Source organism: Pelophylax lessonae (assembly GCF_965119305.1).
Source record: "Pelophylax lessonae genome assembly, chromosome: 2".
NCBI lineage: Eukaryota > Metazoa > Chordata > Amphibia > Anura > Ranidae > Pelophylax > Pelophylax lessonae.
Window position 1 is genome coordinate 462,110,927 of NC_138769.1, and position 19,011 is coordinate 462,129,937.

The window sequence follows — 19,011 nt, forward strand, 5'->3', positions numbered from 1 at the left end:
ATCTTTACTCCTCTAGAAATATGGAAAGGGAGATTCCAGTTGTTTGCTGCAATTATTAACCACTTCCGGACCGCCCTCCGTGTGTTTACGTCGCTATTTTCACATTAAATACCGGTGTTATGGCAGCAGCTAGCTGCCATAACCCCAGTATTTTTCTACACGGCCGGCGGTCCTTTTTCACATAAAAGTGGTCCCAGTGGCGGATTCGCCACGGGATCACTACTGCCAACCCCCCTCCTGCTGCTTCCCCGTCATTTTACCCGCTTACTGGAGCCGTCGGTAGGGGGGAAAACGATCTGGTCCTTCTGGCCCCCACTCGACTCTAAAGCCTTGGAGGACCAGAGCGACGTCATACGTTGCTTCCGCCTAACGGCCTTAAAGGGCCCATTTTTTTTCTTGCAGAAAAAAAAGGAAATAGATGTGTAGATGTGAGATCTGAAGTCTTTTTGACCCCAGATTTCACAAAGAGGACATGTCTTATTTCTATAACAAAGGATGTTTAAAAATGTTTTTAAAGGGACAGTGTAAAAAATAAAATGAAAGGTAAAATAAATAAGAAAAAAAAATGCTTTAAAGCGCTCCATCCCTCCGAGCTTGCGCGCAGAAGTGAATGCATACGCAAGTCGCGCCCACATATGTAAATGGTGTTCAAACCACAAATGTGAGATATCAGCGCGATTGTTAGAGTGAGAGCAAAAAATTCTAGCCATAGACGTCCTCTGTAACTCTAAACTGGTAACCTGTAGAAATTTTTAAAATGTTGTCTATGGAGATTTTTAGATTCCATTGTTTGCCGCCATTCCACGAGCGTGCGCAATTTTGAAGCATGACACTTTAGGTATCAATTTACTTGGCATAACATTCTTTTTCACAATATAGAAAAAAATTTAGCTAACTTTACTGTTTTCTTATTTTTTTATTCAAAAAAGTGTATTTTTTTAAATAAATTGCGTTTGTAAGGCCGCTGCGCTGCGCAAATGACATAAAGTATGCAATGATCTCCATTTTATTCTCTAGGGTTTCTGCTAAAAAAAATATATATAATGTTTGGGGGTTCTAAGTAATTTTCTAGCAAAAAATACTGATTTTAAATTGTAAACAACAGGTGTGGTCCTTAAGTGGTTAAATGGGTTGTGATATTGCACTTCTGGGTGAAGTCTGGTGATTCTTGTAACTTGCCAAATTCGAATGCTTCTTTGGGAATCATGAGAGTTGTTTTTTTTTTTTTCTGTCACTGTGGATTTTCAGTTATTCTACGGGTGTATTCTGGATGCTCTATTGCTATCTCTATCATTCTTAAACAATTTAAAATAAATTAAAGAAATCAAGCACAGAGAGTAATTGCTATAGAAGCTGGTTAGACGTGTTAATTCTAGCTCACAGTTCTCACCTCCAGGAATCCTAACTCTACAATATCTTCCGTAAACTGAAGTACCATTTTTGGGTGTACAGAGCTTTATTGTGCCAGTAATTACAGTATTTTGGACTATAAAATCATTGATGCAATCTTTGGTCTTTCTATTTTTCATTCTACTTTTGTGGTTCCCTGACTGTGTAACAATGTACTACTAGGCTGTTCCATTCCTGACCAGTATTCTAGTTCTAACCTTTTAAATCGTCCATAACTTCTGCTCTTGCTGAAATACATGAAGCTTACTCATATCCTCTGCTGTTTACAGCAGCAAGACAGGCCAGCCATCTAAAGCTTCTGTACTTCTTTTAGGAAATGTGTGTGCTTCTACTGGCCAATGTGTTTTGGCAAAGGTGATACAGTATACTTATTGAATATGGTGTCACATGTGTCCTGGTCATTAAACAGTAGTCTTTAATAATGAAATACTTAATGACTTGTAAAGTTAAGTACTTCCTTGTGAAATCACATGGTACATTATTCCATTTATTTCAACTTCCATAAAAACATTTCAAGCTATTTAGCCATCAGTGGCGTATAGTATGGACAATACTCTATGACTCCATGAAGCAAACTAAGTACCAAACAAGGATAACTAATCAGTTTATAGTGAAGTGGGCAAAAAAAAGAACCAAAAACATGAAAAAATTAAAAAGGGATGGTAAAGTGCAGTGTTGCTTCTTAAACAAAGATAATTACATGTCATTACTTTAACTACTTGGAAACATTAATACTAGGAATACTTAGAATGGAATTGGCTGTGTCCATTTACAGGCATAACCATACAGTGAATGTTATATTCTTATCAGATGCCATGCAATGGGTTTAAATTGTAAACTACCTTTCTCTTTTGTTCATTGATGGACACAGCTCCTGATATTCATAACCATTGGTTATACTGCCCCCTACAGGAGTAGGACACTAGGCAAAAAAGAATTCTGGCTGCACCCATGGGCAGTCCCAGGGAGTATACTCCCTCCCTCTGCTATAGCCATCCAGTTTTTTTTCTGTCTAGTTAGCAGTAAGGACCTATTTCCTTGCTGGAGTCTTTGGTTCTGGCAACATTTTTTAGATAGAAAATTTTTTTCTCCTGAATTTTTCCTGTGAGATCTACAATCAACTGCCGGACTTGGCGACGGACTGTTTAATCTTGATCCAGTGATCACCCCAGTCTGGCCAGAGAGCGTGCGCAGACCTCAGCTCTGCGCTAGGTCGGCCACGACATAGCCCCACTGGATGGGGCTGGCCTGCGAGTTAAACGCCTCGCGAGGTCGCATACGACCGGTTCTCGGCCCGAACCGCAGCGTTCCTCCTAGCCGACAGCCCCCCCATTTCGATGGAGAGGGGTTCTGTCTGGAGCGGTGCGCGCCTGGTTCGTGGTATGGTGAGTAGCTGTTCCCCCTGTTCCCCTGGGGTGGACCCTGGCCCCTCCTTGGGACGGTAAGACCGCTGGATTCCCCTCCTTCCCGCAGGCACCCCCCCCTGCCAAGTCCCTCATTCTGCCCCCTCCACACTGGGTCTATTTTGGTGGTCTGGCCACTTTCTTGGGATGGGGGCAGGATGCTAACTGATGATGGGGGACGGGCTGTGCGCTACCAGCGACCGGACGATCGATAGTGCAGTGGGGGGTTGTACCTGGTGGGGCTCCTGCCAGAGCCCCCCGTCCTGCCTGGATCTATCCTTGAGACCTGGTCTCCCTCCTGGGTCTCTGTAAGCCTTGTAGTGCCGCACAGGGCCGCCATTTTGTTGTAGCCTGTGAGTTTCTATACACAGCGGCCATGTTTGTGTAATGCGGTGGCCATTTTCTTGTGGCTTGCCATTGGAAATAGTGGCAGCCATGACAGTGGAGCCCTGTGGGCAGCGATTTCGGCGGTGGTAGCCCCTCCTCATCCCCTGGTGCTGACTCTTGGATAATTTTACTTCCTGATCGCAGCTCGTGTAGTGCAGATTCTCCTGGTGGCTGCAGGTGCCTGTTTCTGTGGGTGGTGAGTTTGGTGTGGTCTTCTCCCTCTCTGCTAAGGATCACTTGGTGCTTTGTGCCTGGCGACCGGGTGGTGCTGCCAGTGGGGTAGGGGTTGTCCCTTTGCAGTGTTTTACACTTTTTGTGGGGCCCCCTGGTGACTCATGGAGTCTTTGGAGCATATTTCCCCACCTGATCCCCTCTCTGAGGCTGCGGGGCCCTCCGGGTCCCAACCATCAATCCATGTACTGACGGCGGTTCTGGAGTTCCTTGTGTCCTGGGTGGGGACAGGCTAGCAAAATGTGCCCCTGACTCATCTGTCTCATCAGATCCAGAATCTGATTCGGCTGCCACGGATGTGGGTCACCCTGCTGGCTCTGACAGCGAGGATGATTCCTTCACGTCTGCGACCGCGCACAATAAGGAGCTGGTGGATGAACTGATTGTATCTGTGTATCTGTGCATGAGACCCTGAAGATTGAGGACGCAGCTCAAGCTGCAACGGAGGTGCAGGTGCCCTTTGGCACTCACAAGCCTTTCAGAGCGGCAAGTGTTTCCTTTCCCTGCCTATTTTGACAGAATTGTCGCTAAACAGTGGGGATGACCAAAGCGTCCCCGTGGGCTCTCTCAGCGCTGTACTAGGTGTTACTCCTATGAGGAGACTCTTCTTAAGAAGTGGGCTGGGCCACCGGTGGTGGACCCTCCGGTTTCCAGATTAAACAAGGCAACCATGATTCCGGTTGAAGAGTCCCCGGCCTTTAAGGAACTGGCTGACCGGAAGGCGGAGGCTAGGGCCCACACTATGTACACTCAGGCTGGTTGGGCAATGAGGCCGGAATTCACCATTGCCCTAGTGTCGCAAACTTTGACCGAGTGGGCCAAACTCCTCCTACACTGCCTTTGCCAAGCTGGCGGACCAGCTGGTCCAGGGGCTGCAGTTTATCTGTGATGCCTCTTTGAATGCGGCTCCCCTGATGGCTCGCCTCTCTGTTTTGGCAGTGATCCTTCAGCATGTTTTTTGGCTCAAGTGCTGGTCTGCAGATCAGACTTCAAAAAAGGCCTTGACTTTTCAAGGAGATCGCCTGTTTGGAGCTACCCTGAATGATATCATTAAAGGTCTTACAGTGGGAAAGAGTGCCCTTTGGCCTAGCCGGGCTTGGTACCTCGATCTGGTGTGGCTGGTCACCAACGTTCTTTGGTAGCTTCTTCTCAGGGAGGATCTGCTGTCCCAAGGACCGATCTTTCATACTGCTTTTCAGTCGCTGGCTTTGACAGCTTGGCTGTTGAACACCAGGTGCTGAAGGATAGGGGTTTATCTGAGTTGGGGATTCCTACACTGTTGAAAGCTAGGAAATCTATCACTATATCTCTAGGAAGATCTACCATCGTACGTGGAAGATGTACATTGCGTGGTGTGAGTCTCTTGGGGTTCTTCCTTGCTCCTTCTCGGTGGCTCGGATCTTGACCTTGCTTTAACGGGGGGGTTGAATAGGAATTGGCCTTGAGTACCATCGAGGGCCAGGCGTCGGTTTTGGTGGTCTTCTTCCAACGACCTTTGGCTACACACTCCCTGGTGCTTACCTTTCTTCAGGGTGTCTGGTTTGGTTTGGTTTGGTTCCTCCAACGAGGGCTCCGTTGCCACCTTGGGATCTTCATTTGGTGCTTTCAGCTCTACAGAAGCCTCCCTTTGAAAATATTCGGGAGATTCCCCTGCTTACGCTGTCCCAGAAAGTGGCTTTTTTAGTGGCTATTACCTCTGCACGCAGGGTGTCGGAATTTAGGGGTGTTATCCTGTCGTTCACCTTACCTGGTGATTCACAGGGGTGGTTCTTCGCCCCTGTCCATTGTTCTTTCCAAAGGTTGTCTCTGATTTTCATTTGAATGAAGACATTGTGTTGCCTTCCCTGTGTCCCAGACCTAAACACCAAGTGTTGTCTGCTTCCTCTGCAACCATTTCGGGATGGATCAGACAGACGGTGGTTCAGGCCTATTCCATCATGGGTCAGGTTCCTCCTTTCCCTGTCAAGGCGCTAGGGTGCTTTGTGCCTCCTGGGCTTCCTGTCATCAGGCATCAGTGACGCTGGTTTGCAAGGCTACTACCTGGTCGTCGGTGCACTCTTTTACCTATTTTACAAAATTTTATAAAGTAAATGTGTTGGCGTCTTTTGGCCTCAAGGTTTTGCAGGCTGCTGTTTATGAGGACCTAATCCTCTTTGAGGGTGCGCTGTGTTTTCTTTTTTTTTTTTTTCCTCAGGTGGGCTCCAGTTGTTTGGTTGAGCTCCTGTTGCCTGGTTGGCTAATGCTTAGCCTTGGCAATTTTTTTCTTGTTCCCACCCCTCATGTTTAACACTGCTTTGGGACGTCCCAATGATTATGAATATCAGGAGCTGTGTCTGTCAATGAACGAAAGAGAAAATGGGATTTTTGACTTACCATAAAATGCAGTTCTCTGGTGTTTATTGACGAACACAGCACCCATCCCTCTGTGGTGTTTTATTTCTCCTGACACTGCTTGTATCAAAACTGAGTGGCTATAGCAGACAGAGGGTACCCCCTAGGACTACCCATGGGTGTAGCCATAATTATTTTCTGCCTAGTGTCCTACTCCTGTAGGGGGCAGTATAACCCAATTGTTATGAATACGGTAAATCAAAAATCCCATTTTTATTTTATTGTATTTATTGTTGTCCCCTAAGATATTCTTTCAGGCTCTGAGTCTTTGAATCTTTGTCTTGCTTCTACAGGAAACAGGTTTGCAGTTTAAGAAGTTCATGGCATTCCCTTGGATTTTGACCATCACTTGGCCAGTAAATATGGTAAATCAATGTGTGTTAGATTTGTGAAGAAGTAGCTATTAATCTACTCAGACTTGTTTAGTGTGTAAATACTGTGTATATGTGTGTGTGTGTGTGTATATATATATATATATATATATATATATATATATATATACTATATATATATATATATATATATATATATATATATACAGTATATATATATTTTTATAAATAAATTATATAAAGTACTTTTAAAAAAATGAATTGTGTTTCTGAAAAAGGCTGTGCTAAAATCTGAAGTTTTTTCTTGCTCTGTTTCCCCCTTAAATACATTTTATAAAGCCAATATTAATTATTTTATTTCGGTCAGGTCCAAAAAATATAAATGTTTTATCATAAATTATTTTTTTTTATATTCTTATTTTTTTTGTGAAAGAGTATAATTGAATAATATATAGTAATTTATCGAGCCAGCGGGTGGAACTCTTGACTTCTTTCTTAGCTGTTTCCACCTTCCAACTGCTAAAAAACAGTTGTTAACAGACATTTATGAATCAAAGTAAAAGGCACACACAGTACTGGATGAGCCAATATATCACCAGCTCATTCCTTCTCAGAAGTTTAAATATCTTTTAAACTTCTTTAAAATCTTTAAAAGCTTTAAAATGTGATATCAAATGTTTACTTGTAAAACAAAGACTGTATAAATAAAAACAGACATACATCATCGGTTATAATTTAGAAACCTAAATAAAATATAACTCACCCTAGACCAGTGATGGGGAACCTTGGCACTCCACATGTTTTGGAACTATATTTCCCATGATGCTTATGCACTCTGCAGTGTTGTTGAGCATCATGGGAAATGTCGTTTCAAAACATCTGGGGTGCCAAGGTTCACCATCACTGCCCTAGACCATTATAGTTTCCTGTTTTTTTGCCTGTTGCTTCTCTTAATGCAGTATTCACATGTGATATGAAATATAATGTTATTTCAATTTGCTTACACCTCTGTCTGTTACAGGTCAATGAAGATTATCCTTTGATCAGACATGGATCATACTGGAAAAAATTTAGATCAAACTTCTGTGAATTCACATCAGTTTTGGTCCAGCAGTGTCAGTACAGTGTGTTATATGATGGTTATCTGTTCAACACCATCATTTCCCTACTTCTTGGACTGACAGATTCCTGTGTTAGAGCATTCCGGCACACCAGCACACTTTCAGGTGGGTGCTCACTGCACAGCTTTCTCAGCAAGTTAAGGCTTGTACAACAGCTATCTTTAATTGTGTAGCTTCATAAGAAACTGATATTGTTTAAGCTAAGCTTATTTATTGGTATACATTTTATTTTAACTGTTGATCATGAATTTTGGAAAAAAGATATATGCCCGTTTGACTGCCAGTGACTCATTACCAAGATTATGGCTGTCCCTCTCTTAGGTAGACATGTCATGGTCTAACAAGTATCCCTGATTTTAATTCAAGGTTATTTTTATTAGAATACTTGATTCATGAGATTAGGGCAAGGGTAGATTCTGGTAAAAAAACAACAAATTTATATTAATATTTATAAATATTGGACAAATTAATAAACTAAAAAGTATACTAATCTGTGAGTATGTGTTACTGTAAATGTCCCACAGCATTGATTCATGTTTGTTTGTGGTTATACGTTGTACTTCTGTAAATCATTAATTAGAGAAATGCTAAGGTCAACTGGGAAACGAAGGCAGAAAACAGCATTTACGCAACCAAAACATTTAGTCTGACATATCATTTTCTGCATATTTAAATATGTAAATATACAGGTGCATCTCAAAAAAATCTGATCTGCTCCTGATCCCTGTTGGAATTAAACTGTGTATATGCAGCGGTGTTTGGAGCCCCTTAGAGCGGTTTATGTGATCTCTATTATTAGTGTGTGGCTCCCCATCTGGATATACTATATATACAGTATCTCACAAAAGTGAGTACACCCCTTACATTTTTATAAATATTTTATTATATCTTTTATTGTGACAACACTGAAGAAATTATACTTTGATACAATGTATAGTAGTGGGTGTACAGCTTGTATAATATGTAAATGTAAATTTGCTGTCCCCTCAAAATATCTCAACACACTGCCAATAATGTCTAAACCGCTGGCAACAAAAGTGAATACACCCCTAGGTAAAAATGTCCAAATTTGGCTCAAAGTGTCAATATTTTGTGTGGCCACCATTATTATTATACAGAGAAATGTTGCTCTACATAAAGATGGCCTAGGCTATAAGAAGATTGCCAAGACCCTGAAACTGAGCTGCAGCACAGTGGCCAAGACCATACAGCAGTTTAACAGGATTGGTTCTACTCAGAACAGGCCTTGCCATGGTCGATCAAAGAAGTTGAATACACGTGCTCAGCGTCATATCCAGAGGTTGTCTTTGGGAAATAGATGTATGAGTGCTGCCAGCATTGCTGCAGAGGTTGAAGGGATGGGGGGTCAGTCTGTCAGTGCTAAGACCATATGCCACACACTGCATCAAATTGGTCTGCATGGCTGTTGTCCCAGAAGGAAGCCTCTTCTAAAGATGATGCACAAGAAAGCCCGCAAACAGTTTGCTGAAGACAAGCAGACTAAGGATATGGATTACTGGAACCATGTCCTGTGGTCTGATGAGACCAAGATAAACTTATTTGATTCAGATGGTGTCAAGCGTGTGTGGTGGCAACCAGGTGAGAAGTACAAAGAGAAGTGTGTCTTGCCTACAGTCAAGCATGGTGCTGGGAGTGTCATGGTCTGGGGCTGCATGAGTGCTTCCGGCACTGGGGAGCTACAGTTCATTGAGGGAACCATGAATGCCAACATGTACTGTGACATACTGAAGCAGAGCATGATCCCCCCCCCCTTTGAAGACTGAGCTGCAGGGCAGTATTCCAACATGATAACAACCCCAAACACACCTCCAAGACCACCACTGCTTTACCTAAGAAGCTGAGGGTAAAGGTGATGGACTGGCCAAGTCTGGTGAACTCCATGCCCAAGAGGGTTAAGGCAGTGCTGGAAAAAAAAAGGTTGCCACACAAAATATTGACATGTGTGTTGAGTTATTTTGAGGGGACAGCAAATTTACACTGTTATACAAGCTGTACACTCACTACTTTACATTGTAACAAAGTGTCATTTCTTCAGTGTTGTCACATGAAAAGATATAATAAAATATTTACAAAAATGTGAACGGTGTACTCACTTTTGTGAGATACTGTATGTATATATATGTATATATATATATGCAATTGAAGAAAGAATGCTGGTATAAAATTGTGTCTCTTCTTTCATGTTTGAAACCTAATCAAGGTCCAGTTAGTATATTTGTATATTTCCTTCTTTTAAATAGATAATGTATAGTGTTTTTTTAGTTATGTATTTGTAGCCTTTTTTCGTTTTTGAGGTTCATTTTTTTATTCAGGTAAATATGAAATATTTCACTCTTGTTTGTAGTGATTTAGCTTTATTTTTTCTAATTCAATTCAGCTGTTAAGTTGCTGACTGCACTGATAAAAGTTATTCTAAATCTGGATATTAGTAAAGATAATTCTGAGAGGCTGTATATGGTGGAGAAGAAACGCATTTCATTGAAGAGGACCAACCCAACACTTGAACAACTGGACAAGAAAAGGAAGAAGGTTGGCTACCATGTGACCTAATTCTATGCTCAGTTATTATTGTCATTCTGTATTTCTCTGTGTTAATGCTTATGTAAAAATCTTGTTGTGGGTTTTTTTTTTTCGTCTGTTGCTTTCTTTCTTCCTTTCTTTCCCTTCCTCTCCCTCCCTTTTCTTTTATCCTTCTTCTAAATGTTTTGTTCCCTTTTTTCTTAGCTGCAACACAAGCGTCAAGAAGTTGAAGACATGATGGATGCATTATTTAAAGGAACAGTTTTGCAACGTTATCGGTATTTGAGCAGCGTATATTTTTGCTCACATTTTTCAAACATATTTATGTGGGATATGGGACAGTTATTGTTATGGAAATGCATACACTAGAATTGGAGTAATTATAGGCTAAAATTAGGGATCTGCTTTGCAAAGGTTTAGGAAAAGAAAGTGACAATGGTGTTCTTAGCTATGAACAGTCATCAAACACAACATTTGAGGAAACTTTCATTTAAATAAATCGACTATTTCTATTTTTTTATTCTTTTTTTTGTTGCCTTAAAGTGAAAAAAAAAAAATAAAAAATATTCGGAAGTAGACTGTGGTCAACAGTGACATGCTGTCCGATTAGTAAAACTTTCTTCCAGCAGAGGTCCGAATCGCACGTTTGTGCGAAGACTCCTGTACCTTACAGCCCCCCTTATAGCAAAATTCTGTTCTTATACAGTATCAGTGTCCTCAGTCCTTTGCACATCACAGTCCCCCACTTCACATCACAGTTTTACCTTCAATGTAGTGTTCTCAAGCCCCCTTCACATCACCCTCACTCTCTTCACAGTAGTGTGCCGAATCACCTTTACATAACACAACCTATTTATTCAAAGCAGTTCTCACTCCCCTTTTAAATCATCACCCCCCCCCCCCATAGTACTGTCCTCTGCCCCCCCCCTCCCACAGCACTGCCCTCTTTACATCATCCACCCCCCTCACATCACAAATCCCCCTCCTCTACACAGTAGTGTGCTCTGCCCCCTTCACATCATTTGCCCCCCACAGCACTGCCCTTCACATCACCCCCCCCCCCACAGCACTGCTCTCTCTCACATCACCTGCCCCTACCCTCCTATACATCACCCCCCCCCCCCCCCACAGCACTGCTCTCCTTCACATCCCCTGCCCCAACCCCCCTCCACATCACCACCCCACAGCATTGCCCCCCTTCATATCACCTGCCCCCAATCCCTTCACATCACCCCTCCCCCCACAGCACTGCCCCTCTTCACATCACTGGCTCCCTACACATCACCGGCCCCCTTTACTTCAACCCCCCACACACACAGCGCTGCCCCCTTCACATCACTCCCCCCCACAGCACAGCACTTCCCCCTTCACATCACTCCCCCCCACAGCACTGCCCCCCTCACATCACAAATCCCTCCCCCCACAGTAGTGTAATCTGCCCTCTTCACTCCCCTACAGCACTGCCCCCTCTCAAATCACAACCCGCCTCTTTACAGCGTCCCCCCCCCACACACACAATGCTGCCTACCTTCACAGCCCCCACAGCACTAACCTTCCACCCCCCCCTTTACCCCCTACAGTAGTGTGCTCAGCTCACTGGATATCCAGCCAGCCTCACTCCTCCAGGACCGCCTCCTCTCACATCATACTCCCCGCCCTCCTGTAGTGTCCTCTGCCCTCACTCTCCTACCTTGGATCGAGTGGAGGGTGTAAGGCACGTTGCTAATATGCCGGGCGAGGGAGGTGTTTGGTGGTTAGCATGCAGGACGGTCCTAACCACCAATCACTTGTTGGTTAATATGAAAAGTAGCCAGCAGCCATCGCTCCCGTCCAATGCAGAGCCGTGCCTCCCGAAGTCAGCTTAATACCAGCACTCAGCCTATTACCTGCCCCCAATCCAGAGCTGTACCTCCCTCGCCGGGAATATTCGTGCCTCCCGACATGCGGAGAATTACAGTTGCCGAGGCTCAGTAACAGAAGCAGCTCCTAAATGGCACGACCGCAGGTCCGGATGAGACAGTGACTCGGTCCGGATCCGGCCCGCGGTTCGCCATTTAGTGGTGCCTGTCCTACACCAATGGACCATCACTGTGTTCAGTCACAGACTCTGCTGATCCACTGATGCTGGCACATATTCTTGTGCACTTTATTTTTTTAATTCTGGCACTGTGGGGAAAGAACTGGAAAGTGCACAATGCTCTGCATGGAAACCAATCCGATTCTATTTTTTTTTCTCAAAGATTAACTGAACAAGCTGAAGTTAGAAGCGAATTGGCTACCATGCACAACTGCACTAGATTCCGAGTGCTCCAGTTCTAGTAAATCTCCCCCTGTTTGTCCAAATAATTTTATTGTATTGTATGTAGCAGTTATAATTGAACATTTTTTAGAAGCCAACGTTTTTTTTTTGTTTTTTTTTTTGATTGAACAATTAAGTACATTCCTGATTGTTTTATTAAATGATGATTTGAACCTAAAATTGTACCCATTTTAACAACATCCTCAATCAGAACTGATTTAAATGAAATTTATCTCTGACTTTTTGATTTATGCTGTAGTCATGACAAATTGGTATGTATGTTATTGAGTTTCTGATTTTAAGTAAAAAAAAAGCAATAATGATAAACTGAAGGTTTTATTGTTAATTTAGAGACGTGGTTCCAGATGTTAGAGCTATGTGCATAGAAGAGCTGGGAATATGGATGAAAATGTACCCTCCAACCTATCTGAATGATAGCTACTTGAAGTATATTGGGTGGATGCTGTATGATAAGGTAAGGGTGCATAGTGTTAAGCTGATGGGTATTGCTAGACCTAGTAACACATTTTCAGTGCTGAATGAATTTCAGCAGGTTTCAACATTTACACAAAACTCTTTCATACTAGAATACACGAGTGGGCACACCTTTTTCAGAGGATTTTGTTTTTTTAATTCTTTATTTAGTGTTTAGGGAATTCTGCAACACAAAACATACAAGGAAAACTGGTACACCAGCATTATGTAATAATGATTACCAAAGAGGCAACATACAATACAACTAGCAATATAAAACATACACATGAAAAAGGGTGGTTGAAATAGCCCGTGAAGGAATTGCTTATGATGCCTTTAGGTTGTTGACATTCAGCAATAAAAGTCGAGCTCTGAGGTGGTTGATGTAATTTAGATGCAGGAACCAACAGGTATACAACAAAAAGAGTAGCAGAAAGGAGTAATAGTAAAAGAAAGAAAAACTAGGAGAAAAAAAGGGAGGGAGGGTGGCACAGGAAGGAAAAGGTAAGAGGAAAGAAACTTTCTCCCTCTCAAATGATTCCATTGCTAAGGTCAAAGAAGCTAAGCTCTTCAGAAAGAACAAGTCATGGCTGAGAGGCTAGGGGTATCTGAACTCTTTAATAGAAATAGGAAGTCCAGAACCTCCAGTATTTGTCTTCCCTTTCCATAAAAATCATAGTGAGGCTTTCCATTTCCTGGAACTCCTTATCCTCACCTTTCAGCTAATGTCAGGGGGGTATGTTCTCTTCCATTGTGCAGTAATACAAGCCTTCCCGGTTGTGAGCAAATGTCTACGTAAGGAGTTTTTGCATTTATTGTTGGATAATGGAGTGTCATTCAGGAGATAAGCAGTTGGATTTTTGTCAAGGGTGACTTCAGACTCTCCACAGCATCAACAGGTGTTTGGTACCCGGGGGAATTTGGTTTAGTTTTGTTGGAATCCTGTACCACTGTGTGAGGATCTTAAAACCCCCTCCTGGTATCTGCTGGCCAGGGACGCATTGTGGGAAAAGTGAAGGATTCTTTCCTTCCGGACTTGGGAAAAGGAAATATTAAGATCTTGTTCCCATTGCAATAAGAAAGGGAGTTCCAGCTCATCTCCCAAGTCTATTAAAAGAGCATAAAAATGGAGAAAAAAAGTGAGAAAGTGGTCGCCCATTTAGGCAGATCTATTCTCTATTCAAATGGAGTGGGCTAGACGCTAGAGGATTTTTTTTGAAAAACCCAGCTTCTACCCAAAAGTGAAATACTATTTTTGAGTAGATATAACACTTTAATTTGAACTGTTCAGAAATAACACAATACATATAAATAGCCCATTAAAGGATCAAAACAAAGCCAGCTTTTGCTGAAATTTTCACCTTTTGAATTGGTTGTAAACCCTTACATAAACCCAGTGACTGGCCTGGTGATACATAGAGGATACAAATCCTTCTACACAAGTTGTTCCGGTTTATCTGCCACCATCTCTTCTCTGCATCCATTCAAAGGGCTGAATTTTCAAAGCTTGTCTGAGAGTTAAGAAAAAAAGGGGGTGGAGAGCAGAAGTTGCACTTTGCAGAGCTTAATGAGGAGAGCTCTGAGAGCTGATTGGAGAGAAGATTCCCACCCCCTCCACACAGCACATGGGAACTGAGACTGTCAATCAGCTGGAGGTCCCTCCCCTGTCACCATTTTTCTCATGGTAACAGGAAACTTGTCACTCTTGCTGATAGCAGAGGAACAAAGCAGCAGCCAGAAATGACTTAGTGCTCTTAACAGAGACAAGTACACAATATAGAGGGCTATGCTTTGTTTTTATTTCATGTCTGAAATTTGCAACCACTTGAATCCATATATTTCCCAACAGCACTTGTTTTCTGCCAGGAGATGTTCTTATATTGATTAGCATCAGCATTAATTTCCTTTGAGGTCAACCTGTACCCAACACAGCCTGTAACTCTATACTGAATGGAGAGTAGCACAGTGATGAGCTTATCTCTCTGTTGCTCTGCTTTGTCATCCTAAAAGCATACATAGACCAACAGCATAAACTGATACGCTCCTTCTGCTAATAAAATATTTACAAAAATATGAGGGGTGTACTCACTTTTGTAAGATACTGTATACTGTGTTTTATTTAGCTGTTTATTTGTACATTTGTACCATTGCAGTTTGCAGAATCAAGGCCTTAGGCATTAATGTGTGCTCAATCTGTACTGCCAGATGACAGCGGTTTTAGGCCCCTTTCACACTTGGGACTACAAAGTCGCAGGACAAGTCGTACCGCATGATTTCCAAGGAGCACCATTCATACCTGTGCAACTTGAAAGTATTCCTTGTACTACTGTGGTCCAACTTTCTTGCGATTTGAGGTCCATAGACCTCAACATTACACAGGCATTGCTTGAACATCATACAAGTGTGAAAGGGGCCTCAGTCAATAATGGTGGCTTCAATGAGTATACAGACTGTAGATTTTTTCTTTTTTGCATTACACCAGAGGTGGGTTACTGTAGTATGTATGGGTAGCGTGGATTAGAGTCTGCATAACATGCTGCTCATGTTTCATAGAAAGCAAATATGGGGCTATAGATTTTTTCATGTACAATTATTCTGTTTTCTATGTCACATGAAGGATTGGTGTTTTCTTGTGCTGTCTTACATTAGATATTCCCTCTCTTAATTTTTATTTTCATGGTTACTTTTAGATCCCAGATGTACGCTTAAAAAGTCTTATTGCTCTGCAGGGACTTTATGAGAAAAAAGAACTTGTTTCCAAAATGGATCTTTTCACTGCAAGGTTTAAGGTAAGTCATTTATGTTGTGTTTAAAGTAATGTATGTCTAAAAATGTTTTTTTCCCCTAAGTTTGGGAAGAATGGGAAAGAATTACATTTTCTGCATTTCTTTTCTTGCTCTTTGTATTTCCATTCAGGAGATTCAATCTGATTTCATTATTGATGATCATTGTTACTGAAACAGAAAGTGAACGGAAGTTTTTAAAGTTTACAGGTGTCACCAGAAAAAGAAATAAAGTGGAAGATCTGGGAAATGAGATACCTCTTTTGATAACCACTGTCAAATGTGGGACTTTCTACACTTTGGGGTCATTGCCTCACACTTCCTTCTGTGTCTCCAGGCAAGGAAGTGAGCGGAAATCTCTACAATGGAGATATAGACAGTTGAAAGTCCTGACAAAGGCTCTCACCTTCCCTAGGCTATCCAAAACTAGAAATACCAATTTTGTTTGGAATTTCCACAATGTAAACAGGCCAATGCAAAATTTGCAGCACAAGATACTTTTATTTTTGTTTGTGATTTTATTGGGGAGATTTGCTCCAAATTTTTGTTTTCTGATAGACCGCATTACAACTTCTTCATAGAGGTTTTGAATCTTCCCAACTCTTCTAAAATCAAACGTGTTGGTTGCTGTCTCAGGTTTAAGAGATTTTCCATCCCTTCCTGTCCTTTTGAACCCGTGTTACTTGTGCAGGAACTAAGGGTTAATCTCTCAGCATTGAAAAGCTGACAAAGGTTCTAATTCTTTATCACTGTAATGAACAAGTAAGCTTTGTGTTTACCTTTTCAGTATTTATCTTGCTTTTTTATTCACCTTGTCTTACATAACTATTTGCCCATAAAGTGAATCAGCACAGGCGCCTACATGTGAAGCAGGAAGAGCGTTTTTTTTCTCCATTATGTCACATTTGTTAATTTTCAACAGTGTCACTACTGAAAGAAACCTTGCATGTTCTCTACCAGCACACCTTGTACATTTTTTGCATGTCTGGATTAAAAATTTCCTATATATATTTAGTCTTTGCTTATGTTTGTCTCCTAGGAACGCATTATATCAATGACTTTGGACAAAGATCAGGAGGTGTCTGTTCAAGCGATGAGGCTACTTGTTCACATGTCAAAGTACATATTTTATTTATTATATATGTTTTGCATGTGTGTCATTTTACTACAACTGTTCATTTTTTTATGATCCTTATATATCTGATATTTATTTTTTGCTTGTGTCACAAATTAACAGAGTGGGCAACTATGTGGCAAATGAGAGATTTAATGTAGAGAAGTGTAAGGTATTACACTTGGGGGCAAAAAACATCAATGCAAATTATGCTCTGGGGGGGGGGAACCTCTGGGGGAATTCAGAATGGAGAAGGATTTGGGGGTTCTAGTGGAATATAGACTAAGTAATAGCATGCAATGTCAAGCTGCAGCTGTCCAAGTTGGCAGAATATTAGCATGCATAAGGAAGGGGATATATTCCAGAGATTATAATCCTGCCACTTTATAAAACCATGGTCCAGCCACACCTGGAGTATTCGTTCCAGTTCTGGTCTCCAATCCTCAGAAAGGATGTGCTGGAACTGGAAAGAGTCCAAAGAAGTGCTACTAAACTAATTAGGGGCTTGGAGGACCTTAATTATGAGGAGCAATTACAAGCGCTTAATTTTCTCTCCTTGGAGTGGGGACGCCTGAGAGGGGACATGATAGTGATTTACAAATACATCAATGGCGATCCTAGCATAGGTAGAAAACTATTTAGTCCCAAGGAGTGCCAGAAGACATGTGGCCACACAATGAGATTAGAGGAGAGGCGGTTTAACCTTAAGCTGGGTATGTGGTTCTTCACTGTAAGGGCAGTGAGAATGTGGAACTCTCTTCCACAATTGGTGGTAGCTGCGGGGAGTATGGCTACTTTTAAAAGACTCTTGGACGTGCATCTCACAGATCACAACATTCAGGGTATGGGAAATGATTAGGCCACTGACACCCACACACACACCTGAACAGGTTGAACTGGATGGACTGATGTCTTTATTCAACCTCAACTACTATGTAAATTCTACAGCAGAAATACTGTTCTCAAAATATCTAAAATATATCCTAAAAGTTCAGGTTATGGTGCTGAAATGAAGTAATTTTAGTATTTGTAACAATGTTTGTAAGGATTTATCAGTATATCAGAAATGTTGAATCAAAGTTGATAATCAGGTGAATTTGTCTATACTTTGCAACAGCTAGTACTTTTTAGAGTCTTTACTCATTAGTAACAGATTGTCATCTGCCTGGTGTCATATGTACTAGGCATGACTTGTAAGCATGGAGTTTGTATGGTTGTTTTTTGCTCCGTTCTAATACTGGATCAGCCAGTAGCACCGAAAGATGTACAGTATTTAAAGTTCACACTGTTTTTATGCATTGAAGTCATTTACACTGATTATCCATAACTTTTGTGATCACCCAACGAATGTTGAATAGGTCCCCCTTCATCCGCCAAAACAGCCCTGACCTATCGAGGCATGAATGCACTAGACCTCTGAAAGTATGCTGTGGTATCTGGCACCAAGCCATCAGTAGCAGATCCTTTAGGTCCTGTGAGATGTGAGGTGGGTCCTCCATGGATCAGACTTGTTTTTCCAGACATCCCACAGATGCTTGATTGGATCGAGATCTGGAGAATTTGTAAGCCAAGTCAACACCTCAAACTTTCCTAAACTACTGTTAAACCATTTTTGAAGTGTGACAGGGCACATCACCTTGCTGAAAGAGGCCACTGCTATCAGAGAATACTGTTTCCATGAAGGGTATTAATTGGTCACCAACAATGTTTAGGTTGGTGGTATGTGTCAAGGTAACATCCACATTAATGGCAGGAGCCAAGGTTTCCCAGCAGAACATTACCGAAAGGATCACACTGCTTCCACCAGCTTGCCTACTTCCTATACTGTATCCTGATGCCATCTCTTCCCCTGGCAAGTGATGCACACGCACCCGGCCATCCACATAAAGTAAAAGAAAACCTGATTCATCAGAACAGGCCACCTTCTTCCATTGTTTTGTGGACAAGTTCTGATTCTCATGTGCCCATTGTAGGTGCTTTTGTCCATGGACACGGGTCACTATAGGTACCCTGACTAGTCTGCGGTTACGCAGCCCCATACACAACAAACTGTGATGCCCATTTTCTGCTTTCAACACATTAACTTCAGGGACAACATGTTTATGGGCTGCCTTATATAATGCATCAATTTTCAGATGCCATTGTAATGAGATAATCAATGTTATTTACTTAACCTGCTAGTGTTCATAAAGTTATGGCTGATCAGTGTATTCTTAGCTTTAAAAAAAAAACAACACCAAAGTTGGTTTTCATTATTTAAGATATGTGGTGGTAAGAACAATGGTGGTGATGTCTCTTGCAGCCAGTCAGTATGTAGATTTTATTAGTGTGATGTTTTTGTAAACTGAATATACTGTACACTATATTACCAAAAATATTGGGACCCCTGCCTTTACACGCACATGAACTTTAGTGGCATCCCAGTCTAATGGTGGCCATACACTATACGAAAAATTGGCCGAAATTCGGTCATTTGGACAGTTGGTTTGTTTTTCGGCAAGGTAATGAGCACAAATCGGTAATCG

At 41.8% G+C, this 19,011-nt stretch overlaps 1 protein-coding gene across 1 annotated transcript in view; it reads left to right on the top strand.

The window, feature by feature from the left end:
• The window catches only part of LOC309546331 (cohesin subunit SA-2-like), a 124,601-nt gene that overhangs the window by 28,481 nt on the left and 77,109 nt on the right, over positions 1-19,011 (top strand). Inside the window, exons 7-13 of the mRNA XM_082245944.1 lie at positions 6,116-6,187; positions 7,176-7,380; positions 9,674-9,825; positions 10,021-10,094; positions 12,467-12,590; positions 15,280-15,378; positions 16,412-16,491. Of these exons, the coding sequence (XP_082102070.1) occupies positions 6,116-6,187; positions 7,176-7,380; positions 9,674-9,825; positions 10,021-10,094; positions 12,467-12,590; positions 15,280-15,378; positions 16,412-16,491 (806 nt within the window). The remainder of the gene's footprint in view (positions 1-6,115; positions 6,188-7,175; positions 7,381-9,673; positions 9,826-10,020; positions 10,095-12,466; positions 12,591-15,279; positions 15,379-16,411; positions 16,492-19,011) is intronic.